The following is a 16,757-nucleotide window of genomic DNA, read 5'->3' as shown; positions in this document are numbered from 1 at the left end:
CCATGCCGGCCCAAGCCAAGCAGGCCACCGAGACCGGGCGGTGGCTCTCGCCTGTAATCCCCGCGCTACGAGGCTGAGACTGGAACATCACTACCAGTCCGAGCTGCGTAGGAGACCCTACACCAAATAAATAAATAACCTATGAGTGCCACATGCATAAGCGCTAGAGCTCACACAACTCCTATTAGTCCTCGGGGCACACAAATTCACCTCTCCTGCCCCGACGCCACTCACACCCTTGTCTGGTTCCCCAGGGCTCTCAGATCCAAACGACTGCTTGAACGTAAAGAACTCCGTTTCCCATCTCGCTCTTCACTCCACACCTCCTCGTCTACGTTTCTCTTCTGGACGTTCCAGGCCCCACCCTTCTGTCTTCCCTCTTGCTACACGTCTCCAGCCCCAGTTCCCGCCCCTTACGTAAGCCACACACCATTCGGGCTGGCCTTTCTGGGGCGTGGCCTATCTCAATCATGAAACTCATTGGCTAGTATGTATCTCTGGGGCGTGGCTACGGGAGCCGGGCGGGCACGTTCCGTATCGCGATTGAGGTGTAGACGGCGGGGAAGGATGTACACGGCAGGCTTGGCGGCGGCGGGGACGCCCCGGCTGCGTAAGTGGCGTACGTGGCCAGCCGAGGAGATCTGGCGGGCGGGGGCGTGGCGGGGCCTTAGCGGCGGTTAGCGAGGTCACTGCGGGTCAGAGGTCACGCGATCGAAGATCCGGAGTTTCGAGGTGTGCACAGCGCAGGGATGCCAGGTCCGGGTAGGGGGCGCATCGGGGGTACATTCTTTTAAGACATTCCTTTGGATTCTAGAAGAAAACAACTTGAGGCAGGATATTGTGTCATGCGCAGAGAAACGCGACTTTCATTCATTTGCTCTTAGCGATCTGCTCGCTTCTGCTTCCCACCCTCCCGAGTCTGCCCAGTGCCCACGAGCTGTCGCCCACGCCCCTTACTACGGCCTCCGGGCGGAGAGCGCCACGTTTACCCCTAGTTTAAGATTTGAACTTGTATTTCCCGTTCTGTTAACCTCCTTTTCCTATCTCTGATTTTGTTAAGTTCTTCATCTCCACATGTACAGTGTGCTTTCCATTTACTCCTTCAACATGTCTTCCCTCACTCTCCCCTGGGCCAGTCCCTGTGTTGAAACGTGGGTGCCGAGTAGTAAGCAGCGCAGCTGAGTTCTTGCCGTCAGAGTTCAATGGGAAGACAGACACTTAAGTAGGATGCAAGCAAGTCAACAAGAAATTTGGGGGGTTGTGGGGATTCCAAGACAATAATCTGGGATGTGACCACGGGTTGAGGCGTGCGCTCTTTTGAGGGAGAAGGGGATGTGCTGTTCCTTTCAGTCAGTAAGGAGCTTGGCTGGCCCAGTGGTGGATGGCCCAGGGGATGCTGCGGTGCCCAGTCAGCGCTGTTCCTGTCTTCTTGCAGCTGCCAGTAACAGTGGATGACAGTGACTGTCTAGAGTAGTGGCGCTGTGATGCAGGAGGCTCGGGCAGAGGGCTCTGGGATAGGCTGGGAGGCTTAAACGGAGTTGAAGGTGGAAGAGGACGTACACGTGGAGGTTGGGGACGGGATGGGGAGGCGCAGGTGCAGGCTGAGGGGTTAGGGAAGGCTTTAGATGCACAGAGAAGTCTGTTGTGGGAGCACGAGGGGAAATCTGGCCTGGGGTGTCATTGCACTTGTTGGAAGAGGGTAGGGGTTGCCTAGGAGATGCGCAGCCAGAGGAAAGGCAGGAAGAGGTGTGGACAGATGAGTGGACCTAGAAGGTCTGCTGAGCGCTGAGACGAGAAGCAAAGCACTGGAGGTTACAGTCAACAGCCGGTGGGGCTGGTGCTTTGTATGAAGGAGTGAGGAGAGGCTCAGAGAAGGTGTGCAGGTGCTGAGGGAGGGAAGATGTTCCAAGATGAAACACGGTGGAGCTTGCTCAAAAGCAAAGGAGGGGGGGCCGGGGAGATGGCTCAGTGGAATAAGCGCTTCCCTGGCAAGCGCAAGGGCCTGAGTTCAATCCCCGGTTCCACCAAAAAAAAAAAAGCAAAGGAGGGGGGCATAGCTCAGTGGCACAGTGCCTGCCTGCCTGGCAAGTGGGACTTCTCAACTTCAGTTCCTTTTCTTGGTACAACAACAACAACAAAAAGCCTGTGGGTACAAGGAGCTTGGCAGGGTACAGCCAGAGAAGAGGAAGTTGTGGCTGGCAGGCCTGGCACACAGGGCCTAGTATGCATTTGGATTTGATTTTCAGCACAGTGGGCACTTCATTTGTACTGAAAAGGCTCGTAGGGCCTGCCATGGTGGTCCACACCTGTAATCCCAGCACTCACGGGGGCTGAGGTGGGAGGATTGCTGCAAATTCAAGCCCAGCCTGAGCTACACAGCAAAACCCTGTCAAATAAAGAAATCAATAAAATAAAAGGATCATGGAAAGCCAGGCATAGCGTGGCATGTCTGTAATGCCAGACATTATGAGAGGCTCAGACAAAAGAAGACTGCACAAGTTCAAGGCCAGCCATAGGCAGTCCCTGTCCCCCCAGAAAAAGAAAAGAAAAGCTGAGCATGGTAGTGCACACTTCAGAAGATCGAGACAAGAGGATCTCAAGTTTGAGTCCAGCCTGGGCCATTTAGCCAGACCATTTCAAAATTTAAAACTTTTTTAAAAAATGTATTTAGTACAGGGTGTACATGGTCTCACTACGTAAATCGGACTCGTAGTGATCCTGTTTTCAGCCTCCTAAGCTCTGGGATTACAGGTGTGCGCCACCACACCCAGCCTCAGTAGCCTCTCTGCGTCCAGGTCCCTGTATCTGCCTAAGAAGGCACTTTAATCCGTTGAGCTTGGGAGGCTGTAAACAGGCAGATCACTACTAGTCCAATCTAATAGACCTTGAACACCTTGTAGACCCTTCCCTAAAATAAATTTTTTTTAAAAAAAGTATTATGGGCTGCCCATTGAAGTAAAGGTAGGTAGGGCTTAGAATGCTGGGCCATGGGACCAGCTAGGACATTTACATCAGGTTGGAGGTGACATGTGAGAAGGGGGATAACAGTGGGATGTGGTGGGCACAGACTAGCCGGTCAGACAGAGGGGAGGTGGGGGTTTGGGGGCTGAGGTAAGGATCCACAGACAGCTGGAGGATTCCGGGAGGGGGCCACACCTGCGTTACTAGCTGGGACACAAACAGTGGCTGCAGGTGAGTCCCGGCAGCCAAAGGTGCACTTGGTGAGCGCTGGCTGTGGCTGAGGCCAGTGTAGCTGAGAAGCAGGGACAAGGGCGGGCGAGGGCGGCAGACTGGGTGTCCAGTGTGAGGGATTTGGAGAGTGGCCAGAGGGGAGACTCCTGGCTGCGCACAGGCAGAAGGGTTTGTTGCTTCATCCACTGCTGTGTCCCCTGTGCCTACGACGCAGTCCCCACAGTGGAGGGTGCCCAGTGCGTGTTTGTGGGATCAGACAGGTAAGAGAAACAGATGCCTACAGATGTTTTCAGAAGTAGAGAGGTCAGCCAGGTATGGTAATGCTGCCCGTAATCCCAGCACTCAGGAGGCTGAGGCAGGAGGATCACTAGATGAGGCCCACCTGAGCAAGTTAGCCAGCTTGTATCAAAAAAAAAAAAAAAAAGGAAAAGCAGAGATTTGGAGATTGGCATTAGAAGCAGTGGTACTAAAAGCTGCCATGGGCTTGATTCAGGTAAGAGAACAGTGGCGTTAGTCTTGATCAGTGGAGAGGCTTTTAGGAGGCCACATAACAGCAGAACCCAGAGTACTGAAGGCTGATAGCCTGACAGGGACCAAGGAGGCTTGCACGGAACTTTCTGGAAGCCAGCAGGAAATGCGGTGTAGGGACAAGGTGGGGCTAATGCTCTTTGCTTTGGGAATGAAGAGACCATTGTTTTCAGGCTACAAAAAAAAAAAAAAGAGAGAGAGAGAGCGAGAGAGGGTAGGTTGTGGTGGTCTAGGCCTATAATCCTAGGAGGCTGAGGCAGGAATATTGCAAGTCAGAGCCCAGCCTGGGCAACTCTGAAACCCTGTCTCAAAGTAAAAAATTTTAAAAAGGGTTGGAGATGTAGTTCAGTGTGAAGCCCCAGTTCATTCTCCAGGAGGCCGAGGCAGGATGGGGTGGGCAGAGGTAGAGCCCAGGGCCGTAAATTGGCAATAAGGTGGTGAACTGGATGCTTCCTGTGGGCTGGGCACTTGTCCCCTCAATGCCTCACAGTGCTGCCTAGCAGAACAGTGAACTCCGCTCCACAGAGAGTTGAGGGCAGCATGTGGGTAATTTGATTTCTTTCCTCACCCTGTCCCCTGTCCCCTACCCCCTGGAGTGGCAGAAAGGGTTTGCTGTGTCAGTGTTGTGTGGTGCTCAGGAGCAGGCCCCCACACACCCACATCTCAACAGACAGCGCCCCCCACTTCCCCAAAGGTCAAGCCAGGATCTGGGCAGGCAGCTGTTTCCTCCCCACACCCCAGTGCGCCTGCCTCCCAGAGTCCTCTCCTTTACCTCCTTTGTGGGAGAGCTATCCAGAAGTGGCCTGTCCCTTAGTCCACATCCAGGCCAACTCAGCAACCTCCACTCTCCTTCTCCTGCTTCCACCCAACACTTGGGAAAACTTTTATGGGTTTTAATTGGGGCTTTTGTGCCTCAAACTCAAGGTGATCCTTCTGCCCCAGCCTCCCAAGAGCTGGGATTACAGGCGAGCACCACCATGCCTGGCTTTTATTTGGGTTTTTGCTGTGCCTCCCACCTGCTAGGCAAGCACTGTACCACTGAGCCACACCCTCAGCTCTGACCTTTGACAAGGCTTTTGAAACCAGGCTGTGCTTGATACCTGCATGAGTTTTGTTTTTTGAGACAAAGTCTTGCTGTGTAGTCCAGGCTGGCCTCAAGGCCACCCTCCTGCCTCAGCCTCCCAAGTACTGGGACTAAGGTGTGCACCACCATTGCCTCGCTGCCTGCATGGTTTTGAGAAGAGCTGACTGTAGCCCTAATCTAGGGATAGGGGCTTACTGTCCAGTGGGGGAAGGGAACAAAATAATGAGTCTGTCAAGTAGTGCTGCACTGTAGACCTAATGAAGCAGGGGAGGGAGGGGGCAGTGCCGCAGCGGGAAGTGCAGTTGCAGGCAGGGGAGTCAGGTGTTGGAGAACATTCCACGCAGCAAGACCTCACGGGGGAGAGGAGGAGCCCCGAGGTGGGGAGCAAGAGCATGCTGGGTAGAGGCACAGCTAGTGCAAAGGCCCTGAGGTAGCAGGGTGACAGGGTGTCCGGGGGTATGGAGAAGCCCTGCTGGCTGCAGTCAAATGCCTGAGGGGCAGTGTGGAAGGAGACGGGAACAGAACCCTTGGGCGCTCTTTGTACAGGATTTTTGTGGGCAGTTGGCCATAGTATAGAGTAGCTGTCATCATCCTTATTATTATGTGGATGGAAGATGGATGGGTGGATGGAGAGCAGCCCTACTTGACAGCCCATCTGACATCAAAATCAGGGTTCTGTCATGGTGACCCATCCCCACTGTGGTGGGGACAGCAGGGAGAGTTCCTGCAGAATACAGGAGCCCCCCCCCCCCCATTTTTCCTCTGTAGCGTCAAAGCGGAGGATCCCAGTGTCCCAGCCGGGCATGGCGGACCCACACCAGCTGTTTGATGACACAAGTTCAGCTCAGAGCCGGGGTTATGGGGCCCAGCGGGCAGCTGGCGGCCTGGGCTACCCCGCCAGCTCTACCTCATCCCAAGCGGCCTTCCTCGCAGATCCTGTGTCCAACATGGCCATGGCCTATGGGAGCAGCCTGGCCGCACAGGGCAAGGAGCTGGTGGACAAGAACGTGAGTGCTGGGACTAGTGGGAGTGGGCGACCACAGGGGCCATGAGGCCTCAGGCTTGAGCTCTGCTTCCCCAGATCGACCGCTTCATCCCTGTCACCAAGCTCAAGTATTACTTTGCTGTGGACACGGTATATGTGGGCAAAAAGCTGGGCCTGCTCATCTTCCCCTACCTGCATCAGGTCAGTGCTCCTGCCAGGAACTGGGGCACTGGGGGCTGGGGGCTGGCTACTCTGGGGATCCAGGCCACTTCCTGTTGCCCTACAGGACTGGGAGGTGCAGTACCAGCAGGACACCCCGGTGGCCCCCCGCTTTGATGTCAACGCTCCAGACCTCTACATTCCAGGTCACACATCCTGCCCTCCGCCCCAGACCTTCCTCCCTGTGGTGGGCATGTGTGGGCCTGAGCCCCAGCACAGTGCTTCCTCCTCTGACCAGTGTCTGGCTCTACCTCCTACAGCAATGGCTTTCATCACCTACATCCTGGTGGCTGGCCTAGCACTGGGGACCCAGGACAGGTAAGGGAGGTCCAGGGTGGGGTGGGGTGAAATGGGGTTCACTGGCCAAGGAGCAAGACCTCAGTTCTTCTTTTAGAAGAGCCTCTCCTTTCTCCCGGTTGACTCAAGACAGAGCCCTCCCTGTCACCCTGGCATGACCTTATCTCTTCCCTTCATCCTACCCAAGTGCAGCCTCAGATGCCCTGCTATGGATAGCCCTCCAATGTGTCCTTTCTCCTGGCCTCTAGCCCCAAGTCTGCCCATTCCTCACTCTGACCTAAAAGAGTACCCCCACTGGGGGTGGGGGGCTGGCCACACCCCAACACACCTGCACAGCTACTCTTAGCCCTGTGAGGCCCGACCACCCTGTTCTCTTCCTCAGAAGTTCTGCCTCCCAGGGCCTTTGAACTTCAGCTCCCTTCGCGGGAGTACGTTCCTCTCCTGGGCCTGCTCATTTGCCATGTCTCATTCCCATGTCACTGCCTCGCCCCAGCCAGGGTCAAAGCCCCATCTTGCACTCATAATCTCCTGTTCCTTTCCTTCATGGCACTAAAAACAACTGTTGGTTCACTGTTGAGGCCCTGGTCACAGGTCAGCCCCCCCCTCCCCTCCCCCCCGGCTTCTTACTCTTTCCAGGCTCAGCTTACTGTCTCCTCTCTGGGGAAGGCCCTCTGCCTTACTCTCCTGACTGCCTTGAGCACAGCCCCCTACAGTTTCTGTAGCCCAGTCCTGACCCTGCTGGACATGTCTGTGTGGGGACAGTGGTGCCTCCTTCCCAGAGTAGCATTTCCATGAGGACAGCCCCACATTCATCTTGGTCACATTGAGTCTCCAGCCCCATCCCACACCCGCATAGAGCTGTCCCCAGGCATTGCTCAGGGACACCCTGAGCTGCCAGGCACTTGACTGAACTCAGCGCCCGCAGGTTCTCCCCAGACCTTCTGGGGCTACAGGCAAGCTCAGCACTGGCCTGGCTGGCCCTGGAGGTGCTGGCCATCCTGCTCAGCCTCTACCTGGTCACCATCAACACCGACCTCACTACCATCGACCTGGTAGCCTTCTTGGGCTACAAATATGTTGGGTGAGTATGTCCCACCCTGCTTACCAGCCCTCGCCTAAAGGCTGTTCTCTCAGCCCAGGCTCCTCTCTCCTTCCAGCATGATCAGCGGTGTCCTCATGGGCCTGCTCTTTGGGAAGACTGGTTACTACCTGGTGCTGGGCTGGTTCTGCATCTCCATCTTTGTGTTCATGGTGAGCTGGGGCTCATTGCAAGTGGGGCTGGGCATAGGCCTCTTGGGTTAAATGTGGTCTGTGGGGCCCCTGTGCTGAGGATGTCAGGGAGGGGGTTTGTTTACTTATTTTAGGGAGAGAGTTTAGACCAGAGCCACACAGTCTAAGGTGGCTTAGACTGGCCACCTGAGTAGCCAAGAAGGCTTCCATGAGGGAGCGTCTAGGCTGAGGCTGGAGGAGAAGCAGGACCAAAAAGCTGCAGGGGCGTAGGGGCCCGGGGTTACCCAGTGTTCCAACTCCTGGCTGGCCTCTTCCCCTTGCTCCACTCCCCTTATATGGTGGCTTCTGGCCAGGATGTCCCTGGAAGGAGATTCTGAGGACCCTTCCCACTGAAGTGGGGGTGCTGCTTAAGGGCAGTGGGGGCTTCGGGCTTGGGTGACCCCAGGCTTACTGGATTCAGTGAAGGTCCCTTCCCTGTTCAGACCTGTTTTCCCTTTTGTTTAATGGGATGATGAGGACTGCACCTCAGGGTGCTACGAGGATTCATTTTGAGCACAAAAAGGCAGAGTGCAGCTGGGCATGGGGCCACACCCTGTAATTCTAGCTAAATCCCCAGCCCTGTTTTTATTTGTTTGTTTGTTTTTGAGACAGGGCCTCACTGTGTAACTCAGGATGGCATTGAACTCACTAAATAGTTGGGACTGGCATTGAACTTGTGACCAATCCTCCTGCCTCAGTTCCATGAGTTCTGGGAATTACAAGTGTGTGCCGCGGGACACCTGGCTGTAAGCATTTAAAAAGAAATCGAGGGCCAGGGAGATAGCTCAGCTGCACAGAGCCTGTCTGGCAAGCATGAGGGGTCCTTAATTTGATTCCTGGTACACACACACACACACACACACACACACACACGAAATTGAAAGTGTTTTAGAAAATAGCTTGTCTTGAAAAATTGTCATCTGGGGCCACCTGTGGTGGTACATGCCTGGAATACTAGCACTCTGGGCAGCTGAGACAGAGGATTGAGAGTTCCAGGACAGCCTGGGCTACATAGCAGACCCTATTTCAGAAAGGGGTGGGCAAGATAGCTCAGCCGACTAAAGCGCCTGCTTATGCAAGCTCCCACACCCAGGATGGGCTGAACTGGCCAGAGTCCAGACATAGTGGCACATGCCTGTAATCCCAGTGCTGGGGCTGAAAGCAGGATTTAAAAAATAAAATAAAATAAATATATAAATAAAAAGCGCTGGGAAGGGCCAGCCAAATAGCTCAGCGGATTAAAGCACCTGCAAGCAGGCACATGGGCCAGGGGTTCAATCCCAGGGCCTGTGGTACCAGTGCCAGCCCCCCCCCAGGGCGGACAGAGGGAAACTGAGATTGGGCATGGTGGCGCTCGCCTGTAATCCCAGCTCTTGGGAGGCTGTAAACAGGCGGATCAATACGAGTCTGATCTAGTAGTGAGACCCTGAACACCCTGTAGACCCTTCCCTAAAAAATACAAAAAAAAAAAAAAAAAAAAAAAAAAAAAAAGCGCTGGGAATTTATCTTAGTGGGAAGCTCCGGGGTTCAATCCCAGGAAGGCAAAAAAGATTGTCATGAGGGATTATAGGGGACTAGCTTGGTGGTAGATAGCTTGCCTGTCATGCAGGAGGTCTGGGGTTTCACCTGCGCGAAAAGCAAACGTATCTCTTGGCAAATATAAGAAGTCCGGCAGCAGAGGGAGCCAGCTCATCACTAACCCCTGGCAGGACGTTAACAGTGAGGAGCCCCAGGGCCACTTCGGGCCTGGCTTGCAGGCAGCCTCAGGGCCGAGGCGGGAGGTCTGTTCAGGACCCCATCCCGGCTAACTGAGTGACCTGCATTCGTCCTCCAGATCCGGACACTGCGGCTGAAGATCCTGGCCGAGGCCGCGGCAGAAGGGGTTCCGGTGCGCGGCGCGCGGAACCAGCTGCGCATGTACCTGACCATGGCGGTGGCGGCGGCGCAGCCTCTGCTTATGTACTGGCTCACCTTCCACCTGGTGCGCTGAGCACCCTCATCATCTCTGCGGGCCGGGCCACCCCCGCGACCCGCCCCTCTACCAAGGTGCTGAGACCTCCAGCTGCACAAGGAATTAATAAACCCAGAGGCTCGCGCGACTCTGGCTACTTGGCGCACGCGCGGGGCGGCCGGCAGGGGGCGGCGGGGCGCGGGCGGGAAAGACTGAGCAGGACCCAAGGTTTAATGAACCCCACCCGCCCGTCAGGGAGCAGTTCACTTCTTGCCCTTCTTTTTGTCTTTCTCTTTCTTGTCCTTCTTCATCTTAGGCTTTTTGGTCTTGTCCTTAGTGCCTTTGTGCTGCTGTGAGCAGGCGGAGTGGGACTGTGGGTGGAGTAACAAGGAGAGATTGGGGCTCGAAAAGGTGACTGGACCGCGACCCTCCCGGGTCCCAGACAGGATGTGCAGTCCCCTTACCTTCCCCTCAGAGTCCGAGTCACTGGAGCTGCTGCTGCTGCTGCTGGAGTCTGAGGAACAACCATGGCCGTGCTGGGGGGGGGGGGGGGGAATGGCAGTGAGGGCTGGAAACCTCAGGTCCCGCACCCCAAGTTGGACGGCTGAGGTGCAACGTGGCCCCAGGACGACAGTTCACCCCAGCCTCCCCTCCTCGGATGGACTCGGTGCTGAGGCGACTCACCTGCGGCTTCTGGCCTGCCCCTGGCCCACCTTGAGCTTTAGGGGGACCGTGCTTGGGGTCTCCCAGTTTGCATGTCCCCTCTGTCTTCTTGGAGTTGGAACCCAGGGCTGCAGAGAGAAGGGTCGGGTGGGTTGGCGCAGGCGAAAGGGAGTGAGCCTAAGTCTGGATCCGCCACCCTTTGGGCCGGAACCCCCTGAGCGCACCTGCCTCCAGGCTGAAGTCCATGGTGGCCAGAACAGGTGTGTCCCAAGTGCCAGAGGAACCGCGGTGCCCTGGGGTAGGGGAGGAACAGTGGACCTGCCCGCCCAGGAATTCCCAGTGGTCCACCCTCCTGACCTTTGTCCCTGCAGCTTCTCCGAGATGACTCAGAGCCCTGCCCTGGCTCCTCCCAGATTCCTCGGTGGAAATGGAGGCAGAACCAAGCTGCTTAAGAGGGGAAGGGCCCCCGAGATGGGGCTGAGCGATAGGGGGAGATCCGGTTTCGGGGGCGAGGACTGAGAGTAGTCCTTGGCTTCCCCTCAGCGGGTCAGATGTCACCTGCAGTGGCCAAGCTCTCCAGAGTTCTGTGATTGGGCGGACACCTCATGAGTGTGCCTGCACAATTCCCAGATCTTTGTGGCTTTAGCTGAGATTTGCAGCCCATCTGGGGGCCTGGAAGAGCCCTTGGGCTCTTAGAGCAAGAAGCTGAGACCTGCAGGCAGACCTCTGAGAGTGACGTCTTGTCGCTTATTTGTGAAGGCAGATCCTGGGGTACCTGGGAGACTTGGATGAGTTTTCTACTCCGATACCTGGGATTGTGTTTGGTTTTTTGTTTGTTTGTTTGGTTGGTTTTGAATAAACCAAGGGTCTTACTTTGGACTGCTATAGTAAATCCATAGGACTAGTGCTTTAAACTATTTGTTTTTCATAATGCTGGAACTTTAGAGTCCAAGACCAAAGCACTAGCAAGCAGATCCTGTGTGGAGAGAGGACCTGCTCCCTGGCTTGTGCACAGCCTGTCTCTGCCTCTTCATGGGCCTGAGAGGAAGATCTCTCAGGGTTTCTTTGTGGGTGGGGGCTTGAAACATAGGTTATATAACCTAGGCTGGCTTGAACTTGTGATCCTCCTGCCTCAACCTTTAGAGTGTAGGAATTATGGGTGTGTGCACCACGCCTGGCAGTAAAGTTATTAAAAGTCAGTGAATTGTATATTAGAAAAGTTTTATGTAACAAATCTCAGAGCTTGCCTTTTTTTTTTTTTTGAGATGGTCTCCCTAATGTAGTTCAGACTGGCCTTGAACTAACTCACTTTGAGCCTAGGCTGGCCTAGAACTCTTGCAAATGATCCTTCTGCTTCAGCTTCCCCATTGTTGGGATTACAGGGATGTGTCACTGAACTTAGTTCTTTATTTTTATTTTTTAAGTGATATGTATGATTCAAGGAGAGAAATACAGCCGGAAGTGGTAGCACAGCCACAATGGGGGGAGGGTCTCAGGTGGGGGAGTCTAAGGCAAGAGAATGACAAGTTTAAGGCCAACCTGGGCAATTCAAGACCTTGTCTTTAGGGCTGGGATAAAGCTCAGTAGTAGAGCATTTACCTAGATTGAGTGAGGACTGGGGTTCCACTCCCAGTTCTGTAAAATAAAAACAGCAAAATAGCAGTCCAGAGGGATGGATAATCATTGTGTGATACGCTACAGAGGGGCTGGATTATAAAGTCACCAGGGGATCTCCCTGAAATTCTGTAAGTTTTCTTGGTTTTTGTTTTCCTTTTGAGATGGGGCTGTATGTCTCACTGTGTGGCCCAGGCTGGCATTAAACTGGGCTCAAGTGTTCCTCCTGCCTCAGCCTCCAGAGTAGCTGGGACCACAGTCACACACCACAGTGCCTGGCTGGTGTATTTTGAGTAAAGATCTGAAGATGCAGTGGGAGAGTACCCTGCTCAGAGGGACGCAAGCACAGAAGCTCTGAAGCAGGAATGCACTCGTGTGTCCAAAGAACTGTGCGGCAGTTAGAGGGACGAAGAAGACAGAGACAGAGATGAGGCTGGGTAGGGGTGACAGCAATGACAAGTCAGAGATCTTTGCTCTTTTGATGAGCGGAGGAGATGAGCAGTGATTGTGGCTTTGCTCACAGCTGGGTTTAGTGGCACAGGGCTGTAATCCCAGCCCTTTGGGAGGCTGAGGCAGTAGGATCACAAAATTAAGTCCCACCTGGGCTACTTAATTTAGTGAGACCCTGTCTCAAAATAAAGGGCTGACTGAGTATGTAGCTCAGTGCAAAGACCCTGGGTCCAATCCCTAGAACTAGGAGAGAGACAGAGAGGGAAAGTGTCTGCTGGTGTCTGCTTCTCTGCTAAGTAACTCCTGTGTGTGAGGGTGGGGACATCCACGGCTTTGCTCATAGCTCAGAAAGGTATGACTTAGTGGGGAATCAGGTTACCTGATGCCAAGGGTATGCTAATGATAGGCTAGAGCCAGTACAGACTGGCTATCTCTGGGCTGTGGAGGTCAGGCTGCGGACAGTGGGCTCCTTGCTGTACCCCTCACTGCTCTGCGGACAAATGGGCTAACCACCCTGGATTTATGCTCCTACCAGGATAAAGACGCAAACTTGCCTCACAGGGAAATGGTTTTGCAGTGTGCCTGACACAGGTAAATAAAAACAGATGCTCAATGTTATTATTTACAAGCACCTATTATTTCTCATGAAACTTAACAGACAAGTGGTCATGGTGACACACACTTGGGATGCTGCAGGAAAGAACATGTGGGTTTGAGGCCAGTCTGTACTACCTAGTGAGACCCTGTCTCAAAACAAACAAAAGTGGCTGGTGAGATAGCTCAGCAGTCTAAGGCACCTGCTTAGGCAAGCACTCAGGGACTGCAGTTCGATCCCCAGCTCCACATGCCGCGCTAGCCCTGCCCCCAGGGTGGGCTGAGCCAGCCACAAAAAAAAAAAAAAAAAAAAAAAGAAGGAACTCATGCCAGTGATCCCAGCCCTTGGGGGCCTGAGGCAGGAGGTCGCTGTGAGGGATCAGGGCCAGCCTGGGCTACACAGCAAGACCCTGTCTCAAAAAAAAAAAAAAAAAGACATCCCTTTTCTCAGAGGATAGCCTGTGCTAGTGTGAGGCTGAGGGCTGTGTGTGTACCCCATGAGACCAGGCTCCATCCATCTTGTTGCCCTGTGTCCTTCCAGGGCAAGGTGACCTGCAGAGGCTGATCCCCACTATGGGACTGTCCAGTTGTCAGGAAGGGCAAAGTGGAGACAAACCCTTCCTTTCCAGGCCTTGACTTGGGGTGAGCTTCACTGGTTGAGCTCTTCTGTAGCATCACAAAACCCTAGTTCCATCTTCAGTACTCTAATAAAAGAGACAGGAAAAAAGGAAGGGGCGGGGAGATGCAGACCCATCTATGCACAACCTATTGGCCAGGACTTATGGTCACATCTAGCTACAAGGGAGGCTGGGAAACATTCTTAGCTGAATAGCCATGCTGCAGTGGTAAAACCTAGTGACTTACTGAAATGAAGGCAGAATCACACAGGAGAGCCTATCCTTTGGTATCTCCCTACCCTACCTACGGCCCAGACTTACAAATGGTGGCCACGCATATCTCGGAAGGTAGACACAGAAATGCTTGATCAGCAACACAGGTGTGAGGCCCGAAAGGTATAGTGAGCCTTCTGTTCTTTGGATTAGTACCCTGTCATTCACTTTTCATCTGTCATGGCCATTGGGACCAGGGACAGAAGCTCACATCTATGCTCCCCAGGCCTGTTTGCCTGGCCTTTCCTCACCGACCAACAATAGGTCCAGGTAGCATGTGGGATTCCCCTTTTGAGGACCAACTGCCTGCAACTGCGAGGTCCTGAGTTCCATTCCTGGTACAAAAAAAAAAAAAAAAAAAAAGAAGACTAGCAAGGATTCCCCTGTTGGTCTAACATTGGTATCTAATGGTTCTGCTCTTTACCTTCTGCTGATTCCCTAATTTTTTCTCCCTAAAATGCCTTGGTGCAAAGGATGTCAACAGAATTCCACTCCCTTAGAAAAAAAGACTTGTGTTCTCAAGTGGCCTACAACAGTACTGACCTTGCTCATAGCATTAACTTGCCCTTTCCCTGATGTCCACCTGAAGGACACAGATGTCCCTCAGGGGGTCACTCCAACTCTGAACCTGACCCTGGTGCTGCACTTAGGAAGAGGCTTCTGGATACACATTCAGTGCACAGGGAAGCCACACGCTGCAGGTGGATTATGGGAAGGGACAGTCCTCCATGGGTTCTTGTGCTCCTGCATGTCTCGGGGCACACATGGTCAACTAGAGAACAGCTGTAACAAGGTCTGGTTTAGTCTTGCCTGGAGTTCATGTACACAGAGTAGCCTGGTCCTATAAACATCATAATCCCTGTGTTGGAATGTTTTCTTTTAAGAACAACCACATCGGGGCCAGGGAGATGGCTCCGTGGAATAAGTGCTTCCCTGGCAAGTGCAAGGGCCTGAGTTTAATCTCCGGTTCAGCAAAAAAAAAGAACAACCACATCCCACTCTGTCAATGACCCTACGCACACAGTGATGACATTAAGCACACAGAATCGGGGCTGAGACACTAAACATCAGGAAATTTTGACAGACCATCCTCTGGGAGGTGTCACAGAGCTGACAGCACAGCTGCGGAGGCTCAAACTTGGCATCCAACCAGCCAACTGTCAGTTCTATGATAATTTTTTGTTTTTTGAGACAGATTCTTGTTACATAGCTCAGGCCAGCTTTGAGCTCAGTGATTCTCCTTTGTGTTGCAATTATAGGCGTGTGCCACCACAGCTGGCTCTATCTGTAGAGTGTGTTGCCCGGGGCACCTAAGCAGGGGGATAGGACTTATTTCAGGAAGACCCACTGCCATCCACTAGGAACCATGAAGGAGGCTGATACCAAACTACTGAGTTCGGTGTTCCTGCTGGTCACTACACAGCACTCTTGTCATGCCCCACTGAGAGGGAGCCTTTTCCCCACACAAACCCCACAGGATAGGGCACAGAGGACTCAACACAGTCATAAAGCCTGACCTAAAAGGCCATCACACTGACCACACCACCAGCCATGTGGGCAGTGCCACTGAGTGCAATCTCCAGTGCCACACAGGAATTGCCCAGGATTCCCTGGGTGTCAAAAACATGATCTTCAACCAACCTGGCTGGCCCAAGGCTGTGCTGGCCTATGGAAATGTTGGGGTGGGGCCCTCACTCAGGAGCTGTGGTGACAGCAGGTATCAAGCCAGCATGCTGGGTGGCCTTGGGGCAGCGTGCTGTGGGCAGGGCAGAGTCCCAGGTTCAGATGCTGCTCCACCTAGGTGGAAGCACATCAATGCATGACCTGGAGCCATGCTGATCCCCCAAGGTCAGAAGATGGGTGTGTCCACCCCTCAAAGCACAACTTCACCCCTTCTAGCACCACTACTCACAAGAAGTCCCCTCAGTGGAAGGAAATGAGTTTATTTTTACAAATTGATAGGAACACATTTTCTCTCTCATATGGCCAGTGTAAGGAAGCTTGCAAACAGTCCACTCAACCAGGTGGGCACTGTGCTCACCACCCAAGGTGAGTCCATGCAGGAAAGAAGCTTGACAGCAATGCCAAACTGGACTCCCAGTCCCTAGACCCCCTTGGGGCAGATGCAGGCCTAGGCTTCACATTAGTCGGGGAGAGGTGTAGCATCTCTGGCTCCTTGTCCTGAGCAGGAAGTGCCCTAGGGAGAAGTGTTTTTTTTTTTTTTTTTGGTGGGCAGCCACTGTCTCACTAGTAAGACGTGTGGTTCAGAAGCAGTGAAATGGCTGGGGGGATGGCTCAATAGAATAAGCACCTGCCTGGCAATTGCAAGGGCCTGAGTTCAATCCCTGGTTCTGCCAAAAAAAAAAAAAAAGGCAAGTGAAAAAATCTTTGTTTGATGCTGCGGGTGGAACCCAGGCCCTTACACAACAGGCAAATACTCTGAACAACATACCACCAAACACCTCCAGTCTCCCTTATTTTCAATTTTGAGACAGGGTTTAAGTAGCCTAGGCTGGCCTGAAACTTGCAATTCTCTTGTCTCAACCTCCTTTAGTAGCTGGGATTACAGGTGTATGCCACCATAGCCAGCCCTGAGTAAATGTATAAAAGCTCATCTTTCCTGTTTGAAGCTGATGACAAGTGGTATGGTGTGCAGTGCCCACTCAGTACCTGAGCTACTGGCCCATCTGGGTAGCCTTTACAACAAAAAGGTACCATTACCAACCAGTGAATATCACAGAAAGTGAGGCCAGGGGAGATGGCTCAGTAGAATAAGCGCTTCCCTGGCAAGCGAAAGGGGCTGAGTTCAATCCCTGGTTCCGCAAAAAACAACAACAAAAACCCCACCACAAACTTAAAACCTGACACAGGCTTCAAGGGCTACACTGGACAGCAGCATCCTAACCTGGGAAGTGTCAACTGTGTGATGGAACCAGGAGCCAAGAGGGAGGGAAGAACCCAGACACCAGCCTGAGAGGGGGCCAGGGGACCTGCCCTCTGTATGCCCAGGCACTCTCTTTA

The 16,757-nt window shown here is 53.5% G+C and overlaps 2 protein-coding genes across 7 annotated transcripts; one reads left to right on the top strand and one right to left on the bottom strand.

Annotated features, from left to right (window-relative positions):
• Positions 1–502: 502 nt before the first annotated feature.
• Yif1b (Yip1 interacting factor homolog B, membrane trafficking protein) lies at positions 503–9,673 on the top strand. 6 transcript variants are annotated; one of them, XM_004636771.2, is made up of 8 exons: positions 503–610; positions 5,573–5,811; positions 5,886–5,990; positions 6,076–6,154; positions 6,269–6,326; positions 7,231–7,386; positions 7,463–7,556; positions 9,409–9,673. In XM_004636771.2, exons 1-8 carry the CDS (start codon positions 568–570, stop codon positions 9,562–9,564), a joined length of 930 nt encoding a protein of 309 aa, XP_004636828.1. In that variant the 5' UTR covers positions 503–567; the 3' UTR covers positions 9,565–9,673. The 6 variants fall into 6 exon arrangements, with proteins under 6 accessions (XP_004636828.1, XP_023577397.1, XP_004636827.1 ...); XM_023721629.1 differs by having other exon boundaries at positions 7,222–7,386; XM_004636770.2 differs by having other exon boundaries at positions 521–619.
• Positions 9,674–9,733: 60 nt separating this feature from the next.
• On the bottom strand, positions 9,734–11,390 carry CUNH19orf33 (chromosome unknown C19orf33 homolog). Its single transcript, XM_004636862.2, has 4 exons — positions 10,413–11,390; positions 10,210–10,316; positions 9,990–10,061; positions 9,734–9,896 (listed from the first exon to the last, which is right to left on the bottom strand). The coding sequence occupies exons 1-4, from the start codon at positions 10,432–10,434 to the stop codon at positions 9,789–9,791; spliced, it is 309 nt and encodes a 102-aa protein (XP_004636919.1). The 5' UTR covers positions 10,435–11,390; the 3' UTR covers positions 9,734–9,788.
• Positions 11,391–16,757: the final 5,367 nt, after the last annotated feature.

Source organism: Octodon degus, unplaced genomic scaffold (assembly GCF_000260255.1).
Source record: "Octodon degus isolate 3935 unplaced genomic scaffold, OctDeg1.0 scaffold00083, whole genome shotgun sequence".
NCBI lineage: Eukaryota > Metazoa > Chordata > Mammalia > Rodentia > Octodontidae > Octodon > Octodon degus.
Note: the sequence above shows the minus strand (reverse complement) of the source record. Positions and strands in the feature narration are given on the sequence as shown.

Coding starts and splice junctions, on each gene's coding strand:
- Yif1b (XM_023721628.1), top strand. CDS start 568: ATGTACACGGCAGGCTTGGCGGCGGCGGGGACGCCCCGGCTGCGTAAG. Junction 5,812..5,885: donor AGGAGCTGGTGGACAAGAAC/GTGAGTGCTGGG, acceptor CTGCTTCCCCAG/ATCGACCGCTTCATCCCTGT. Junction 7,387..7,462: donor TTGGGCTACAAATATGTTGG/GTGAGTATGTCC, acceptor CTCTCCTTCCAG/CATGATCAGCGGTGTCCTCA.
- CUNH19orf33 (XM_004636862.2), bottom strand. CDS start 10,434: ATGGACTTCAGCCTGGAGGCAG. Junction 10,062..10,209: donor GGGCAGGCCAGAAGCCGCAG/GTGAGTCGCCTC, acceptor CCCCCCCCCCAG/CACGGCCATGGTTGTTCCTC. Junction 9,897..9,989: donor ACTCGGACTCTGAGGGGAAG/GTAAGGGGACTG, acceptor CTCCACCCACAG/TCCCACTCCGCCTGCTCACA.